General features: G+C 39.8%; 1 protein-coding gene across 1 annotated transcript in view; it reads right to left on the reverse strand.

Moving 5' to 3' along the window:
• Positions 1 to 19,959, reverse strand: part of ARFGEF3 (ARFGEF family member 3) — a 90,078-nt gene that overhangs the window by 34,600 nt on the left and 35,519 nt on the right. The window contains exons 6-12 of the mRNA XM_082050105.1: positions 15,789 to 15,911; positions 14,206 to 14,248; positions 13,111 to 13,189; positions 9,137 to 9,241; positions 6,065 to 6,389; positions 4,576 to 4,688; positions 2,910 to 3,820 (exon numbers count right to left, since the gene is read on the reverse strand). Coding sequence (XP_081906231.1) covers positions 2,910 to 3,820; positions 4,576 to 4,688; positions 6,065 to 6,389; positions 9,137 to 9,241; positions 13,111 to 13,189; positions 14,206 to 14,248; positions 15,789 to 15,911 — 1,699 coding nt within the window. The remainder of the gene's footprint in view (positions 1 to 2,909; positions 3,821 to 4,575; positions 4,689 to 6,064; positions 6,390 to 9,136; positions 9,242 to 13,110; positions 13,190 to 14,205; positions 14,249 to 15,788; positions 15,912 to 19,959) is intronic.

Consider the following 19,959-nt stretch of genomic DNA (forward strand, 5'->3'; position numbering starts at 1 on the left):
CTTTATCCTAGAGGAATGTTTGACATGAAACAAAAAAACAGCTTCCAAGGTTAGCTACATGATGAAGCAAAGCTGTGTCATTTGTTAACTGCCGCAGTGGTTTACTGTGAATATATTCCTCCCACCATAAAGCTCATGCCTCTTCTTAGACAAAACACAACAAACCATTGACAAAAAAAAAAAATCCACACACAGAAAAGAAGCAAATGTTTTTCTTGCCTCGTGAGGGTTTGCAAGCTCTGTGTTGCTGCCTTCTCGGACTTTCCACTGTCGTCACTTTGGGGGCGTGGATAAGGTGAGTAACTGTTTGAGGGTGGATTTAGAAAGAGAGTAACTGTTCCAGGGTGGGTCTAAAAAATGAATAGCTGTTCAAAGGAGCAACCTTTGTGGAAGAGGAGTGACAGGGCTGGCCACAAACCACACCCACACAGGCTGGCCTGTGCTTGGGGTAGATTTTTCCTGGTGAATGTTAACAGAAAATCTTTACCTAGTACCAAAACTGCAACTACAAGCCTGAAAGTAGCCTGTGAATAGCTCCAGTGGCTCCACCACTGAAGGCAAAGATGCATCTTAACACTTTGTTGGATGGAGGATCATGACATTGATGTAGCTGGAATATATTGATTTGATGCCTTATTTCTCTTAAATATGTACCTTGGGGACTAGAATCTGATAGGGTAATAAAAACCTCAAGGCAAAGAGGTATGTAAAAGAAAAAAAAAAGCCCACTGAATTTTCAATTAAAATATTTTTTTTAAATGTGCAACCTTCTATATAAGGCTACAATTAAAAAGGTGTTTGGAAGTGGCTACTACATATTTGGTATGTATTTGAGCACCCAAAAGTGTTTGGGAAAAATATTGTCCCTAATTTCCTCTAAAATATGGGAAAATAAACAACTGCATTTGAGAGATGCTCAGATCTCGAAAGCAGAAGATTAGCTCATGTGCAAACTTGCAATGATGCTTAACAACACAAAACCCTTGCCACTAAAAGCTACGGAATCAAAACTGAAAGGAGGTGCTAAAAACATTTGCTATGATATTCACACAATTGCACACAATTTTTAGAATGAATGCCTTGACACTGCAGTTAATGAGAATAGTTATGTCTGAATTAAGACAATACTGATCATCAACTTTATAAAACTCTGCCAGCTATAATAAACAATGAGGTTAGTGCACTGTCTTAACAGAGAGAACAGTTCAGTGAAATTGGCCAGGTAAAAGGAGGTCCTGAAAAAAACGCAAACTTAGTCTTTTATAGATTCATAGAATCGTTTCAGTTGGAAGAGACCCTCAGGATCATCAAGTCCAACCATAACCTAACCAACTCTAGCACTAAACCATGTCCCTAAGAACCTCGTCTAAATGCCTTTTAAATCCCTCCAGGGATGGTGACTCCACCACTTCCCTGGGTGGCCTGTTCCAATGCCTGGCAACCCTTCCCGTGAAGAATTGTTTCCTAATATCCAATCTAAGCCTCCCCTTGCCAACTTGAGGCCATTTCCTCTTGTCCTATCACTTGCTATTTGGGAGAATAGATCAACACCCTCTATACTACAACCTCTTTCTCACTGTATTAGCCATACTGAATGATGACAAAAGCCGCATTTAGCCTTAAAATCTAGAAGTCTGCTAGGTCTTCCTCTTCCAGTGCTTTAAAACATTCTAAAGAGATTTGACAGATAAAAGACAAAAGAAGTGGTATAGTCATGCATGAGGGAAGAGGTTCACAAAAGTTTGAGGCAGAGTTCTAGTCCTGGTCTTTTGGCCTAACCTCAAGATCACTCTTTTTTAGGAAAAAGAAAACCCTTGTGACAGAAAAGATGCTTTTGAGCACCTTAATTAGGAATCTACCATCTTCCTGAGTTAAGGCTTATTTGGTCAGCATTTAAACAGGATAACAGGAATATTCAGCTTATTCACTCAGCTTCATATCTAAATTATGCTGTATGATGATGGGAGGCATCCATTCTGACTCTGTATGAGTTTAATGTGTGTGAGAGAGCACAAATGAATGAAGCAATGATTAGGAGAGGAGCAACAGGGAAGGCAACTGTATGTGAATTAAGTTAAAGAAACAGAGAAATATAGTTTAACAAACACTTCTACTTGGCCACTGTTAGGAAAAAGAAACCCTTCCAAAAATACATACATTTATACACATTTTAAACATATTATCAACAGGACAAACTAGCCTTTGCGTGGTATTTTTTTGTTTGATTGACCAAGTCAAGATCCCAAAGGTTCTAACCCTGAAAGACTGCAGGTTCTTCATTTCTTAAAAGGTAAGATCTTTAACTACTTTTCACTTGGTCTGAGCTTTGAGCTTTGCATTTCTTGTCATGATAGACAGCAATATTAAGATAAACAAAAGAGTGAAGAAGAAGAAGAAGAGAGTCGCTTCTCTTTTCTTATCCTTTCAGGAGCTTACTCATGTGGAATTTTTATCACCTTCTTTACAAGGCTGGCATTACTAATGGTAATGCAGTGATGTAGTAAGCTACTTAAACCTCTTTCAAAACAGGTGATGGTCCCCCCACAGCCCCTATCATGCTAAGGGGCAACCCCAACCTCTCTCTAATGACAGCATGCACAAATCTCAACAGATCTTCACAAACCTGTGAAGAGGTATATTACTGGAAAAAATGTGATTTCTCTATTGACTGAGGATGTAATCCAGATCCTGTTAAGAGTCAATGGACTGACCTCCCTTTGAATCAGTGCCTGCAGATTCAATTTGCTTTGCCCTAAATGAAGTGTGCTGCTGTGGAGGAATGTGCTTTGTAAAGAACAAACCTCCTTATTCTGGACATGTTCTCTGAATATGAAATCCTACAAGAGAATCTATGTACAGTGTTGTCACAGTGTCCATGCTCACTGGACAGTAAATATTGGCTTGCAAACCTGAGCAGAAGGTTGAAGAGAAGCTCTGCAGTGCTCCATCCACCTCCTCTATGCTGGGAAGAGCTATAAGCCGAGGAAGAAGAGCTTCAAGTGACTGGATGAACAGCCGTGCACTGTGCTGGTCTGCTTCTTGGTTTTTCAGCAATTTCAGAGAGAGAGCAGCAGTACGTAATGACCTGTGGCCTGGACAGTCCCGTGGTGTCTGCTCCTCATCAGCCAGGGAGCAATTGTCAGAGCCTATGTCTGAGACATCTGACCTGCCGGAGTCCTTCTCTGCTGCCATGGAATACTGATCACATGAATCAAATTCAGTCCTAGAAAGGTCCTGGTCATCTACACTGAAGTTACTTTCACTGTATCTGGATCCATAGGACCGAGTCTTGCAGTCAACTGATAAGAAGTTAGTTATATCTGGATAGACTATGGTGTGGCTTCTCTGAACAACATCTGGCTGGTCGATGGTTTCTGACTCCGGTTCTCTGTAATGAATCTCTTTGCTTTCATGTCCAGCTGGAGATGGCAGTGAGTTTTTCTGACTTTCTGGATTATCCTCTGGAGTCGTCTGTCCCATATCCCCTTCCAAAGTGGTCTGACCAGTGTCTGTGGTAACACTAATGCTAATATCAGGACTCTTCTCATTTCCTGATTCCCAGGCAGGATTTTCTGAGGACAGGATGCGCCTCTGCCACCTAAAGTCAGCATCATTGATCTCCATGGAGTCTCTGCTTGTCTCGGTCCCATCCTTCAATTCTTCTGCACGCTGGAGTAGCAGCTGGATCTGCTCTTCACTAAGACCCCTCCCTTGGCTCAGCTCATCTAATGCCCCAAGCAGGGCAAAGACGCAGGACACCGAAGCGTAACATGCCTCAATACCACCTTTGATGCACGCTTCCGTCATGCCGTCCATGATACTACAATTAAAACAGAGTTTATTTAAGTGATGCAGCACATATAGTGAGCACATGTCACTGTCATCCAACACCATCCTTACATAGCCAGGAAAAAAATAAGTGAAATTATTCTGTAAGACTACTCCTGAGAAAGACAACTAGTATTAGAACAAATTTTTATGTCTCCCATGTGGACATCGCCATTCTGTAAAGGAAGTGCCACCCAGGGAAACAGCTACCATGCATTTATACCAGCATGCACAGCATGTTTTCCCTTACAGACAAGCACTTACACTGAAAAAAAACCTCAATACCCAACAGAAGCTAAATTTAAAGCCATCTGTGTCCTGAAAATTATCTTTTCTTATCTGCAAGATATGATCTTTATAAGAACTGAGAATCCTTTTTGCTCAATCTGACAATGTATAAATTTTCGATTACCTCTTTTGACTTCATTGTGGAAATGTACCTCTAAATAAGCACATAGTTATTTTCATTGCAAGGTTAGGGACCCAAACACAATAATTTCCAGGTGCAAACCACCATATTTGGGTATTTTGGCAAACTCCACAGGGGAGTTATCTATGCTTTTACAAACAGGTCCAGACTGACAACAAACCAGTAAGAGCTTTCACTCCTCTTCCATTTTCACAGCTTATTTAACCAGGGAGATACCCTGGTTCATATTTGAGTACACTTCTGAAGGTGTAACTGTTTAAGCGTCCTGGGTGCACAGGTTTAAGAGAGAAGAGGCTAAAGGAGGAAACAAAGCATACAGCTTGAGGAGATCCAGATGTGACTTCCTTTTAGAAATAGACCTCTTCCTGGATTCTGACTCAGAAGAGCAGGGCCCTGCCAAATCACAAAGCCGCCGAGGACTACCAAGTATCTGAAAGGAAAGGAAACAGAAATTAATAGAGGATTATCTAAGCATTATTTAAATACAATAAATGAGTCAGAATTCTGTCAAGCCCTGGAACCCAGTGCTGTAATTTCTCACAGCAAAGGAAAACAGCACACTGATGTTCTACTTATTAAAGCTACCTTTCATCTTCTTAAAGGCATAAAAGCAGATAGAGAAGAGCAGAATATTCAACATGAATCTCATAAGAATGTTCTCCAGTGCTTTACATTTTGACTGAATATGTTTCAACTGATACTGCACACAAGACTATCTTTATGCCTAAATATAGAGCAAGAACCCTGCATCATATTATATACCAAAGAGGGCCTTTCTCTTCAGTGACTGAGTTACAAAATGACAGGAATCATGCAAACATAGGCAAAGTGTTTCCTTCCAACTCAACCTGCCAAGTGGTGTCCTGTTAATGCCCACCATGAAATACAAGGAGGCGCCTTTACAAACAAGCCCATGTTAATAACCAGAAAGAGGCAAGAGATAAATCCTGCAGGAAACATTAGACTGAGCTTTTCCTAAATGTTCAATTGTCATCTTCATATTGTGTGAAATTAGAAGAAGACAAGTGCTGGTTCAGACAACAACCCAGTGGTTGGCTGTGTGGTGTTAGGAGACATCTTCAGACACAGAACAGCCTAGGCAGGCACAAGGTAGAACAAAACCTGAACAAAGACCACCGTTCCTACAAATTCTGTCAGTTGCCTCCTGTTCCACAATGTTAGAAGAAAGCTGCACATGTGAAATGGAAGAGCCCACGATTTCAACTGCTGCTCAAAGAAGTCTCACAATGCTTCAGCTCTAGTGCTGTCAGAGGCACTGGGCGAGAGGTCAGAATGGACTGGTCTTGACAAGGCCACTTAAGACATCTGCAGCTTCCTTGTGGCTATTCTAATAAAGCTCAAGAAAACGGTATTTTAAAAACCTGGCACATAATCAAGGCACAGGTTCACCTTAATGCCTGGAATACTACACTGTGAGGATGAATGTCTTCTTCTAGCAACAGCAGAGAGTAAGGAAAGATGCCAAAGAAATTGAGAACTGAATCACTGTACTTCATCTCCTCCAAAAGAGCAGTCATGACTCAGTGATAAGATCTGCTCCATGCAGTACCACAGCATGAACACTGAGGAGTTGCCATAGCAGCTTGCATTATGGAGACAAATATAACTATTACGACTTTGTAAAACTAAAAATACTTGTCAGAGTAGCTTTGATGCAACAGCTCTGCTCAGAATGGGCAATTTCAACATCCCTATTGCTAAGGTATGGGATGGTATACACAACAACATATGCTGTTATATAAATATTTTGCTTTACATGCCTGCATTTGCACGAGATCATCCTACCTCTTTCATGATTTTGATGGCCTCTACTCGGTGCTGAGGTGGTGGGTAAAGTAATATCCGGTGATAAAGAGACTGCAGCACAGGCTTCATGGATTCCACTGACCCCACCAGTCGAACCAGTTCTGCTGCAATATAATATATGGTCCGTGCAACTGGCCCACTCAGGGCAGGTGCTGTGGAGGAACAACCTGAACCCCGGCCATGATCAGAGATCCCTGAGGAAGGTGAATCAGCCTCAAGGCAGATGTTGCTGTGAGCAGAGGTGATAGTTTTGTCATGGATTGGATTTCCCAGGATTACTACTAGGGCTGGACACAGTTGCTTCCTGAGAAAAAGAGAAAAGCAGCAGATGGTAACTGAAAAAAATAATCTCACAGGAACAGATTGCAAATAGCCCACAGTTAAATGAGATACACACTCTTGTTTTAATGATCAGTCAACAGCAGTGGTTTGATCGAATATCAAATTATGTCTTTTTTTTTTTCATGTCCCAAGCATCAGCATGCTAGTGCATAAGGAAATACTTTTGGGTGCTTTAAAAACATGGTACTGATCTTGCAAGTTCATGTCGCTGCAGAGTGCTGCCCTTTGCAGGATAGCATGCCTGCCTCTTTCATTGGCTGCAACCTCTCACAAGGTAGAAATGCTAGGTTTCTACTGCCAAGTGTTTCTTCTTCAGTCCAACTTGGGAGCTTTAAGAAAAACTGACCAAAACCCCTCAATCTATGTTAACTAGAAGGTCTGCGGTTCCATTAATGAACTGCACATGATGTATTTTTGTAAGTACCCTTAGCTGTGAACCTCTGTTTTGCTGGCTTTTGAGAACATAATTAAAGCCATTCACAGTAACTCAAAGTGTGCATTGTAACTCCTCATAATGCCACTACACACTAAAAACATCATAATTCCTTCAACTGGCTTTCTGCAGGACACTCAAGTGATTCCACACCAGCAGATCACTCTTCTGTGAAGCAACAGCCAAAAGCAACGCAGCACTTTGCTTCATTAGCTGTTATTTCAGCTTTGCACTCACGCACTTGACATTTTACTTCAGTCTGCAAGACCCTAATTTAAAAAGCCAAGTGTTGCATGAGAATGTAGTCCCAAACCTGATTTTCACCCCTATGCCTCAGAGGTTCAAGCTGGCACCCAGAGCAAGCACCCATAACAAGTAATGACTTGGCATAAAAAGTATTAATTACGTCCTCATAGGTAAGTACATCTTATTTTCTCAAGATTTTTATGTAGCCCAGAACTTTCATTGCTTCTCTTAATGTGCTTGCTAAAACAGCTCAGCTTCCTGAAGTCAGAGAAAGAAAACCGTCTTTTAATCAGATACCAGATAATAACTTTGAATCTGCTTATTCCATTTCTTTCTCCAATCAGGTATGCTTCAAAGCATATCAATTCACTGCTTAAGAAATGTGCCTGCCTCTAAGCAGGCATAATCGTAGGTTGCAACAGCAATATACTGCCCACACGTTAGTCCCATCAAAGTGCTTCTGTATTAAACTATGGAGAACACTGTCAGAAGAACATAGGGCTAAATCTTCTGTCTGCTCCCTTCTTTGTCTTCTGTTGAGAACTGACTACAAAGTGCCAGACAGAGAGAAAGTTCTGTGCATGTAGGCAACAGCTCCTTAAAGAACAAAGACAACTATCAGTTTGGTTCACAACTTCACTAGACAGCTACTGGATTAGTGTGTACTTACACTGCTATATATTCAAAATGATGTTTGCAGTTTAAACTGTTTCATGTCTTCATTTTTTTTTTTTTTTTTTGTTCCACTTCATCTGAAGCATGTATCTGGAGGATGCATATTCCTTGGCAGCAATGCAGGTTAAGATGTCTTGCCCCAATGACACATAGATACAAATATAAACATCTATAGATTCGCAGCGTAAGCTGGATCATCAAAATGATGTAAATTGAAAATAAAACGGGAATTGTTTTCTTCTAACAGAGATCATTTCAGTGACCTTGCTTATAGGATGGCCCCACAGTCAGTCACATAAGCATAAACAAAGGGTTGGGTGAAATTCAAGAACAGAAACTCCTGAAATGGGTTTGCCATGAGAGAGAGAATTCTGCTTTGACATTAGAGCTCCCAGACACCCCAACACAGGGTTCCTGTGCAACCCTGCCAAGTATTATCAACCTGAAGACCTTCCAGTCCAGCAGCCACTGATTTTCCTGGGACAGCAAGGGAAGTTACAGGTGCCTCTACATAGTGCATCCTTAGAACTGAGATTAAGTCAAAGAGTTCCACTTCAAAAATTACAGGGTAAGAGCACAGGAAATACATTTGCCATTAACAGTCATGTATATCTTTTCTTAACAAAATCACCCATAAAGGTCACAGGATGGGCATGGACTACAAGGAATTGCATATCAGTTAAATTCTTGCTTTGTTACTATGACTCAGTTATCCATATGCTACTAAAAAAAAGCACAATTGCAAACAAAAAGAGGGAAAAGGATTATTTCAGGTGCTCTGAGGTGATGGTATCGAACAATTTAGAGGCAGATATGAACACTAAAGACGTGAAGCCTTTCTGGCGAAGTGTATTAAAAAGAGGATTTCTTGATAAAGTGGAATCACTACAAAGACCATTTAGCCTCAGTCCTTATACAATGCAGGTGATGAGCATTTCTGGTCACCAGCACAGCATCTGACATTAATTCTGCTTATCTTCCTGTATTACTGCATCAGAGCAGTAACATGATCCTATGAATCTCTACAGCACCCTCCCACGGCAAGCAGAATATTTGTGTGTGTTTAAAGCCACACACAAATCCAACCTATTGCAGAAAGCCTAAGAGATTTTCTGTTCTGGCTATGTACATTAGACTTCATTACAGTGATAATTCGCTACAGGGATTTAATGTGCTAGCTGAGCATGAGGTCCTAACCAACCTTATATGATGCACAGAATGAACTAATAGTAGGTTAACAGCAAGCTCTTCTCACGTCTGGAGATTTATTACAGGTTTGTTTGCATGGCTGAGGGGAGAAGGTCCTTTTAATACTTACAAACTGAATATATGCATTAGTTTGCCAAAGTACTCACCATATGAGATCAGTGAACCCTTTGTGCTGGTGCATGCTGGGAGAGGAGCTGTTTAACATGGAGAGGATGCACTCCAAGTAAAGAAGCTGAAGTTGCCGATTGTCACTGGCAAAGAGAAAAGATGCCATTCATGTCACATCAAAACAAAGATTATTTAATTTTCTAAAATAATTACATTAGTTCACTTGAAAATCACACCACAATTTACAGAAGTGATTTATTTTGCTTCTTCCTATGGATTTACAATGGTGTGGTCACCTTTATCATCCCATTTATTTTGTACTGTTCACATGCAGTGATCTGCTACTTTTTGTAAGTAATAGAAAGAAAATAGATTTAATTGATCAGATTTCAGAGTAAGGAATTTTAAAAAGTCCATGTGAAAAAAGAGGAGGAAGAAAACAGAAATAGTCATTCAAATTGGGTAGTTTCTTCGGGCACTCTTAAGGGCATTTAAGCTGCTCTCTTCTGGTTATTTTTCTCTTTTCTCGGTGACAGCCACCATGGTCAAAAGTCAATGTCTACAGGCAGAAAATTGCCTGATGACATGGCTACCTTTCAGGGCCTTGACAGTTACTCTGTCAAAACCATAAACACAAATGAGTTTCATGAGAAAGAATGTCCAAGATCCTGTGGACACCTGGAACTGACACACTTGTAACGTACAATGTGCTTGTACCTACTCGCAGAATTAGCTGCGGGATTCGGGAGACAAGTAAGGCTGAGATCTGCCTTATGAAAGGATCTCCCCATGTCAACTGCACTCACATTCTGGTTTTTATTCCTAAGACAGCTAGGATTTAATCATTATTTTTTTGTTTCAAGATGAGAACTAGAGGAATGTATTTTCTGATGTATGATGGTACGTAAAGGAAGCTGTAAAGAATGGATTTATCTTAACTGAAATTAAGGAATAAGAAGTGTCTGTTCTTCTGTCACTGCCTGAATTCCTTTTGTTCACATAGATGAATTTTCATCCAAGTAGAACAGTATCTGTTTCACATGACATGCAGAAAATAGTGAATCCCAAGGCTCAAAGCTAGATTTCTATTATAACTATGTGCTATGGAGGCTTTAAAACTGCTGGTTGGTTATACATTTTAAAGGTAATAGCCTCTTCCTCAGAACAGTCCACACCTATCTGGAAAAATGTACACATTCCAGATACAATTGCCTTATTTCCTGACAGCTTTTCTTACAACGTATCTTAATGTATATCATCAACATCTCACAGCTGACACTTGCATGGGCATGTAAAGGCTGTCCCTCCACTCTTGACTGCTCTGATGCCTCTTAGTACCTATTTTTTTCCTGCAGGTAACAAATTAATACTGCACTCCTGCACATCTCAGCATAGCTGTCATGTTCACATCACTGCTGCCACAAAATCCAGAGGTTCTGATGCAAAACTCATCTTCCTGAACTCTTCTTCATCACACATAGCTATGCCTCCCTCAAACCCAAATTCTAGTGAGCTTAAAATTTAAATTAATGCAGTCTTCAGACTAAGAAATTAGAACATGGCAGTACCATAGAACGGTTTGGGTTGGAAGGGACCTTAAAGATCATCTAGTTCCAACCCTGCTGCCATGGGCAGGGACACCTTCCACTAGACCAGGTTGCTCAAAGCCCCATCCAACCCGGCCTTGAACACTCCCAGGGATGGGGCATCCACAGCTTCTCTGGGCAGCCTGTTCCAGTGCCTCACCACCCGCATGGTGAAGAATTTCTTCCTGATATCTAATTTAAATCTACTCTCATTCAGTTTAAAACCATTACCCCTTCTTCTATCGCTACATGCCCTTGTAAAACGTCTCTCTTCAGCTTTCATGTAGGTCTCTTTTAGGCAGTGGAAGGCTCCTCTAAGGTCTCCCTGGAGCCTTCTCATCTCCAGGCTGAACAACCCCAATTCTATTCCTGCTTGAGGGGCCTGTAGCAGACCCCCACTATAATGTCACTTGTGCCTGCCCGCCCTTTAAACCTGACCTGTAAGCTTCTCATCCATCCCGAGGTGGAGCTCCACACACTCCAGCTGGTCACTGACATATCGGGTGACGCCCTCTCCTTGTCTTCCAGGTCTGTCCTTCCTAAAAAGCCTGTACCCTTCCATTCCAACACTCCAGTATAGCAAACTAAAACCTCACCTCACTGACCTGGAGGTTCAAAAGTTAAGTTGCTGACAACAAAGTGTTTTGAAGGAGATACCAAAATTTGCCTTGAAAAAAATAAAGGCTTTTCATTCATGGAGTTAGTTCTTTAACAAGCCACCCTAATTAAATTTATCTTCCTCAGATTCAATCAGAATGCTTTACAATGCTTTGCTCATAGAGATTCTAACAGTCTGGGTACCTAATTACAAGCATGAAGTAAATTATGGCTCAGTGAGTATTTTTAAGTCTTCTGAATTTCTTACTATATTTTATTTACAGCATGACTCAAACTGTTCTAATTTAGTGCAGTTTTATGGGGAGCTGGGATAGCAGATAATTTTTAAAAGACTTTCAGTGATTTTTGAGAGATCTTGTTAGGTAGTTTAGTTTTGATATTTCATATCCAGTACTTCAAAGACATTAACATTTGGTGGACAATGCTTATCAGATGATAGCTGTTTATAGCTTTATATGTGGGAAAAATTGGATACAAATAATTAATCTTTAAACTGGTTTTGCCACTTGATATTGTTAGATGCACACTTTTGAAGGTCTCTTCTTACTGTTCTGTATCTATGCACACAACTAAAAGAAAATAAATATTGCTTTAGAAGATTCAGAAACAAGCTTTTTTTTTTCCCCCCAAATGCTAACACTGATCAAATAATGCTAGGCGAGGCACTCTTCCCTTTCAAATCTTGCTGTAATTAGAGATAGTCATGGGAGAGCATTTTATAGGAGAACTGCACACAAAGACGTCTGTGCTGTCTATGGCTCTGGTAGTTCCTACGCCATAGTTTTTCTCAAAGTGGTAGAAAAAGGAAAACACCAACACATGCTTGTTTTGTGTATCTCCCATTTCCCCAAGTTCATCACAGGTTACTTTCACAGACATGCGATCCAACCTAAGAGACATTATGCTACATTTAAAATAGTTTCAGATTGGGTTTCCACTACAACTCAGGTGATTTGCAACTGGCAGTAGCAGCAATTTAAATCTTATTTCACTGATACAGAAACAATGTTGTAAAGTGAGAGTTTGTTTTTCCCTTAGAAGTTTCTAATTATTTCTGGCTTGCTATATTTCTATTTTTTATATAATTGCTGTGTTTGCACAGTTTTTGGTTGCTTTGTTACCTCTTCAAGACCTAAGGCTTTTTTTTGGCTCATTTCTTAACAGACCATTAGTTGAGCTATGCTGGAATGCCACAGCAAGTAATTTTTAACTCATGAGTAAGCATTTAATCTTACAGTACTGGCCAATGAGAGACTCCAGTATTTTAATGCAGTGCATAGAATAGAGTAACACTCTATTACTGCCCATAATATCTGCATTTTAAAAGTTAGGCTCATGCATTTCCAAGTAGGTAGAGTGTACGATATTCCTAAATTTAAGGAATGTTTGGTAATGCAAATTATTTGAGTTGGATAAATGCTGCCTTTCTAAGGACATATTAATTCATTTCACATATTGTTTCCTCTGGGCTTTTCCATGTCTATTGTAATTGTTCTTTCTGCAGCGGTTGCTTTCAAACCAGAAAACTTATCCTTTGACAAGTGTTTTGCTGCTGTATGGAAATTACTTATAGATTAGATTTACTGGAAGCTCTTTAAAGCTCAATGGTGCATAAAGAAGGCAAATTAGCTTCTCATCTCAAATAGACATTAAATTAATGCATCAAGAACAATATTTCCTCTAATAAACACTTCATTTAAGCACAGTTTTGCTCCATAATCCCAGAACTACAACAGTACAATCACATGTATCAGTGAAACTATCAATCTCCAGCTAATACATTCAAATTATAAACTGAAGTAACTCACTTTATGACAGCCTGGAGCTTCTCACAGAGCACAGTGAGGACAGATACAACATCATCACAAAGAGACTCAGTTGAAGTACCTCCAAAAAGGACAGAGATCAGAGGCATTACGTATGTGCAGCTCGATTACAACCTCAGTTTACTTTATGGACTTTCAGAGATGGTCAGAGCTTCTAAACAATGAGCAGGGCTGCCAAATTCATAAAGATGCAGCAGCCCAAGTCCTAGATCAGAAAGTGATCTCCACACAATGAAAAAGCAGTAGTATTAAATCCGGAGAAAGCATTAATCGCCTACATGCATTTATAGAAGTTTAGGTGAAATTCAATTCAGCTAATAAGTATATAAATAAATAAAAGAGAACTGGCTCCAGTACTTCTAAAAGGCAGCTAAAATTTCTATATCTCTCCCTGCATTTTGTCTCCACTATGCAGCTTCTGATGTCTGATCAGGTTCTGATCTTAAAAGAGGATGCTCGTGCACTTCAAAGATTTTTATCCTTCATCCACACAAGTTCTCCTGCAGAAATCCATGAGAAGGTCAAAAGCAGAGATTATTTTTACCTACCAGGGAAGATCTTGGAAGTTAGGCCAGGATGGGAGTAGAAAATATTCTCTTGTAATACAATAATTTGGCAAGCATGAACACACCTTTGCTAGTGATGCACTTTCAAAAGCTGCCATTACATAAACCATGTCTCTGGCCTGAAATACAGTAACACAATCATTTCCTGATTCCACATCCTCCTCCAAGAATCTGTTTCAATTTAAGAAAGAAAGCCACTTACTAAAGCTTTCTCCAGGGCACTGAAACTCCTTAATTACAGAAGTTAGCACCTCAAAACAAACATTTATTACTACGTTGAGTGCAACACCGTTACTGTGTCTCAAATTAAGACATGACTGAAAATGTCAGGAGCTAACAGGGCTGTCTCAGTTCTTACCACAGGTAACACAGAGAACATCAAGCTATGAAGAATGTAAGAAGTCCTGAATATGCAATTCCTGTGACACCAAACAGTACTGTGCTGATGAAAGGAAAGTGAAGAGTAAAAAAGCTGAATTTGAAGGAATCATTAAAAAAGTGTTACAAATACCTTGACTCTTGAATTTCTGCAAGGTGTCATGGTTTTCAATTGTCTGTTGAGAAAAGACAAAGGTGGTGCAATTGGTGCAAGGGATGGAAAACCACTGTAGAAGTAATACTTGAACAGCAGAGCTTTCTTAACATATCCATGTCTTCTGTTTTGGGTTTTTTGTTTGTATTTTTTTTTTTTTTAGATGAAGCCTTTTCAAAACATTTTCAAAACTCCCTTAAGATCTGTTTTAACAGTCTTGTAGCCTTAAAAGAACTCACCTCTCATTGAATTGAATTAGGAATTTTTAAATCCCTAAGGGATTTTCTACACCTAAAAGAACTCAGCAATAACTAGACATGTAAGTCGCACTGGAAATAACAGAGGAAACCATAGTCTACATTTCACAAAGTACTAAAAAACCAAAATCATTTGGGTGTTAGAGATTTTATCACATTGTCACTGTTAATGTTACAGTGCCAATACAATTACTGGCAGTCAGGAAATGGAAAAGACCTCTTGCATCATTTGGTTCAGCTGTGGTATAGGATTCTTCCTATCAGTGCAGAAAGGGGTCAAGCCAAATTCTTCTCTCTAGGGTAAACAACAAACTGCCAGGAATCAAATGCAGCTCTCATATGCTTTCTCCTACTCCTCAGCTAAGAATGGAACTAAAAAAATTCAGCTTTCAGACCCAAAATGAAATTTCAAAACTTTTTTTTTTTCTTTAAATGTTTTGGCTTGTAAAATGAACCTACTTAGCACAGACAGAAGGTAAGTTTAAGTAAACCGATCAATTTTGTTCTGCAGTTGCTCATCAGGATGAAAGTAATCTAGTCTAATAATCCAAAATAGAGGTGATCATCTTAACCCAAAACAGATGCAAGGAAAATAATCTGTAAAACTAAAGTCCTTAAAATTTCCTAAAAAATAGAAACAGACTTTTACAAAGACTACTTTTTTGATAATATGATAATAAACAGAGGAGCACAAATGAACGTAAGAAGCCAATGTAATTTCACATGTGCCCAGAACATTTACAGTTTTGCTGATGATGTGCTGGGATTTCATCTAAACAGCTATCATGGTTTTAATAATTCAATAAACAGAATTTACTTTTTTGCTAAAAATCAAGCAAAGAATCTCATGATCTTAAATGATCTTCTCCAAAAAAAAGTAGAAGAAAACCTCAATTACACTTTCTTAGTTGAGAATTTGTTTTGTTTATGTGAATTTTTGTCATGCAAAAAACCTTTGGCAAAAGGATTTCAATGAACCCTATGAAAACAAGCAAACAAAATAAAGAATGGAAAAGGAAAAGACCAAGGCAGCCTGACAGCAGAACAAAGCCTCTTTTGTTTAATGGAAGGAGAAAAATAATGAACAGCCAAATAGAGCTGACAATGTGAGAGCTGCATTTCCGATACATGGCTCTGAGGCAGGCACAGAGTCAGAGCCCAAAAAAGCTTCTAAACACGATTAATTGTGGAAGTGTCAAATAAAAGCCATAAGGCACAACAAGCCAGCACAATACACGGCATTCAGAGAAACAAAAAGTAGGCAGCCATGGACATGGAACCATTTGTTGATGCCAGAAGGCTCACCATATTTTCTTGCTTTTGTCGTAACTGTAAAGTCAAGTCACTCAACATTTGGCTGAGGGTTGCCCGCACAGCGGTGTTAATGCTCCGCTGGTGATAGCTAGATACATATGTCTCAATGCAAACCTGATGAGGAAACAAGATAGCAATACATAGATATGAACTGTCACTTACCAGTAACGCATTTTAGGAGGATACCAAGGTCTCTTGCATACAGATAGTCAGCCTTGCTTACTATTTCATATTGCTTTATTAGCACATTAAAAGTTTTCGGCAATATGGAAAACCGAGTAAGTAGCATTTAGAAGCAGCACTCAATTCATCAGGCTCACAGCTGCAGTAATGGTGAAGCAAAATTGGCAAAATCTTCCCCTTCTGTCAAACCCAGGTGATTTCTGGCACTTCTGTTGCTCCGTACATAATTCCCTAAATGCAGCTTTGATTGTTCATTTCTGGATTCTTATTTTTAACTATGACTCTGCAAGTCAGTATCTGCAATGTGAATACTCTCCAGTTCTTTAAAGTTGTTGCTTCTGTTTTATAGGCATTTGCTACTTTTTCTACAATTAATTATCGTATACTGCAGCACATCTGAAAGCCTCTGAAGACCTTTCCTAATACAGAAAAATACAATAGCATTTTACCATAAATAACACACAGATGATTGCCTTTCAATAACTGGCAATCAACCTGAGGGCTCCTCAGCTCTGAGATCCCAGAGGAGCCAAGGCAACTGATGGATCATTCAGTTCCCAGATCATGTTATCCAAGTAGGTGCCAAAGTGTAATGCAGCTAGGATGCTGGGGACAACACACCAAAAAACACAGTTTCTACCCTTGATCAGATTTTCAGTGGGAGGTGTCGGTCTCTGCGAGAGCTTCTATAACTGTAGTAACCACTGTAACTACTGCACAGGAGCTACTAAGTGGGTAACACTCTTGATGGAGCTGAGTGGCTTTGCAACAGAACTGTACAATACAATTTGTATTGTACAGATTGTACATACTGTACAATATTCTCAGACTGTAATCTGAAGAAGCAGTTTTGGTCCTTTGGCCTACACTGAGCTTTGTCATTAACAATGACTGTAAAAAAAAAAAAAAAAAAAGAAAAAAGAATATTCATATACTTCTCAGCCTTTTTTTAATTTATTCTGCCATCATTCAGATCTATAGCTAGTGAGAAGAACAATGAATAAACTGTGAAAAAATATAGTATAAATGATATGCATGAGGAGTATACATAAATGCATCTGGTGTATGTTTTTGAATGAGAAGGATATTATATGATGTAAAGACATTTTTATAGTTCCCCAATGAGGATGAGGTTTTAAGAGGAAAAGATTAAAGTGATCTGAATACACAGGCTAATCAGTACTGGAACAGGCACATGGACAAAACTCTTGATTGTTTCTAACTCCTACTGAAACGAAACCAAGCTATTCCATTGACTAAGACAAAGCCTGTGGGCTCCAGCCTATAAAGTTTAAGATGAATGTGGCACAATTCTGTATGTGTTAGAGTGGAGTGGAAAACAATGTAAGTATGTTCCTAAGACCCTTTTGACCTCCTTACATTGGGTGACCTCACATCTCAGCATTTCAATAAAGCCACAAACACGAGAAAACGTTACTTTCTCGGATACAAACTGTATCTTAAGTGGGAGATCTAAGACATCACACATGAAAGTTATTTAATTATGGCTCTTGCCTTATTTGTCCCTATTTCCCAACTACACTGAGAGACAGCAATAGGGAGCTTTTTAAGTGCATGTACATAACTTGTTAAGCTAGAAACACTATGCAAACGTCAAACTCAGACCGATTATCTCTTTTGACAATACACTAGAACAGGTCACAGTTGTACACATTTGCAGAATATAAGGGACTGAACTGACTGCATATCTCATTCTTGTTGCCCTTCTTCAAGAGTCCAAGATCTTCCCCCTCACCCATTAATAACCTTCAAATCCACAGGATTTTATATAGCTTGAGATCAATCAGTCAGTGATGAAGATGGTCTTAAAGTTAAAAGAAGGCCCCAACCAACTTTGCCCATCATTCACCTGAACTCCAATGCACAAAAAACCCCTAAAGTCTGTTAACCAGGTACAGCCCTTTGCAGAGGCCAAACCATTCCAGTGCTGCTGATATCATTCTGTTGTTGTGTAAGTCTTTTCTAGAGTACATGAATTAATTGATGAAATACCATTTTTAGAGGTAGGCTGACTTTCTGGAAAGAGCATGGTTGGTATCTCCTTCTTGTCTCCCCTCCCCATGCCAGCTAATAAGAAACAGTACCAGCCACCTGAGCTCCAGTCTTACAGAAGGCCTGTGTTCTAAAATGGCTGGACAAGGTACCTTGTGAAAAGCCATTGATGAAGAAGCACCAGTAAAAATGCGAGAGCTCAGGGCCCCAAGGAGGTGTGCAATGGACATTTTGATCATTTCATGCATTCGGGGACTTCCAGCTCTATGGCATGCAAAACACAACTACGAGCAAAACACAGAAGGGTTAGCCAATAAACACAACAGAGGCAAACAAAGCAAACCTCCATAAGGTAGACGAGAGTAACAAATACACACACAAAACCAAGCAACAGCATGAACTAAACTTTCTTGTGTAGGTCTAGGCAAGCATGGGAAGGTGCACAGAGCAAGGTTTAGTTTGTCTTCAATACTATTAATACTCAACCCACAAAACAGAGCACTCTTTGTGTTGGATGCTTCCTTAATTTGAAGCTGATAATATTCAGAAAGATTTGGGGTGCCATTATTTTGTACACATGAATTTAGAACAATCAGGTAGCACAAAACAGCCAGACCATAGCCTTGTTTGTCAGGGTCCTCGGAAAGTTCTACCAGTAACACAGGCAGCACCTTTACAATTTTGCAGTAGCTCCACTTTGCTATAGAGGGCAGGCCAGGAAAACTAAGGGACTGACTTGGAAAGAAATGCCAAATAGCAGGGGCACTGGAGCAGAAAGCTCCTCTTTGCCACCTTTCCATTAGAGCACATCAGAAAAATAAATCCTAAGGCTAAGCAAATACTGAACTCAGAAATAACTTTATGTTTCCTACTGCTTATACATTGCAAAATTCAGATACAAAGGCACATCGAGTCCAGCTGTTAAGTCTCTGCCTTATCTAAAACCTGGCCAGGAGAAACCTGAGGAAGCATGTACATGCCCAGTGGGACTTGCTAATTAGAAAGACCTAGGTATTCACTGAAGTGATGGTTTCTCAGGGAGCATGAGGAAGATGGTTGTATGTCTGAACACTCCAAATAGAAACACGCATGCCCTATATTACTGCTTGTTCCAGTTTCCTGAAGGAAATTAAATTTTTGTTTGCTTTCAGAGCCACTGTTCACTTTAAAAGAAAAAGGCCAAACTATGATTGTGCTAACTTGTACCACTATACTAGCAAAGGTTTTTAAGAGCCAGGGTAGCCTTTTGGGAATGACAGTGAAGTGCAACTACCAAGAACAGTAGAGTTTAACTCCAGACTATGAAAGAAAACTGCCATTACTCAGGATGCTTTAAATGAATAATAGGCCTATTCTTACTGAAATTTACTGGGAGAACAGAAAATTTTTTCTGATACAGCTTATAGCACACACAACATGACTGATCATTTTCCACGAGTCTTAGGCAGTGCTCTTAAAGATTGAAATCAGAAGGCTTTAGAGCCATTAAATACTTTTCCCAGCAAGGGAAACCAGGACAACCAGGCAATCAGGCCCAGTCAGCAGAGGTTTATGAAAGGCAGGTCCTGCTTGCCTAACCTGATCTCCTTCTATGACAAGGTGACCCGCTTAGTGGATGAGCGAAATGCTGTAGATGTCTACCTAGACTTTAGCAAAGCTTTTGACACTGTTTCGCACAGCATTCTCCTGGAGAAACTGGCTTGGATGGGCATATGCTTTACAGGGTAAAAAACTGGCTGGCTGGCCAGGCCCAAAGAGTTGTGGTGAACAGAGACAAATCCAGTTGGCAGTCGGTCACAAGTGGTGTTCCCCAGAGCTCAGTACTGGGGCCAGTTCTGTTTAATCTCATTATCAATGATCTGGATGAGGGGATTGAGTGCACCCTCAGTCAGCCTGCAGACATGCCAAGTTGGGTGGGAATGTTGATCTGCATAAGGATAGGAAGGCTCTACAGAGGGATCTGGAC

The sequence above is a fragment of the Streptopelia decaocto genome, assembly GCF_964273445.1.
Source record: "Streptopelia decaocto genome assembly, chromosome: 3".
In the NCBI taxonomy this organism is placed as follows: Eukaryota; Metazoa; Chordata; class Aves; order Columbiformes; family Columbidae; genus Streptopelia; species Streptopelia decaocto.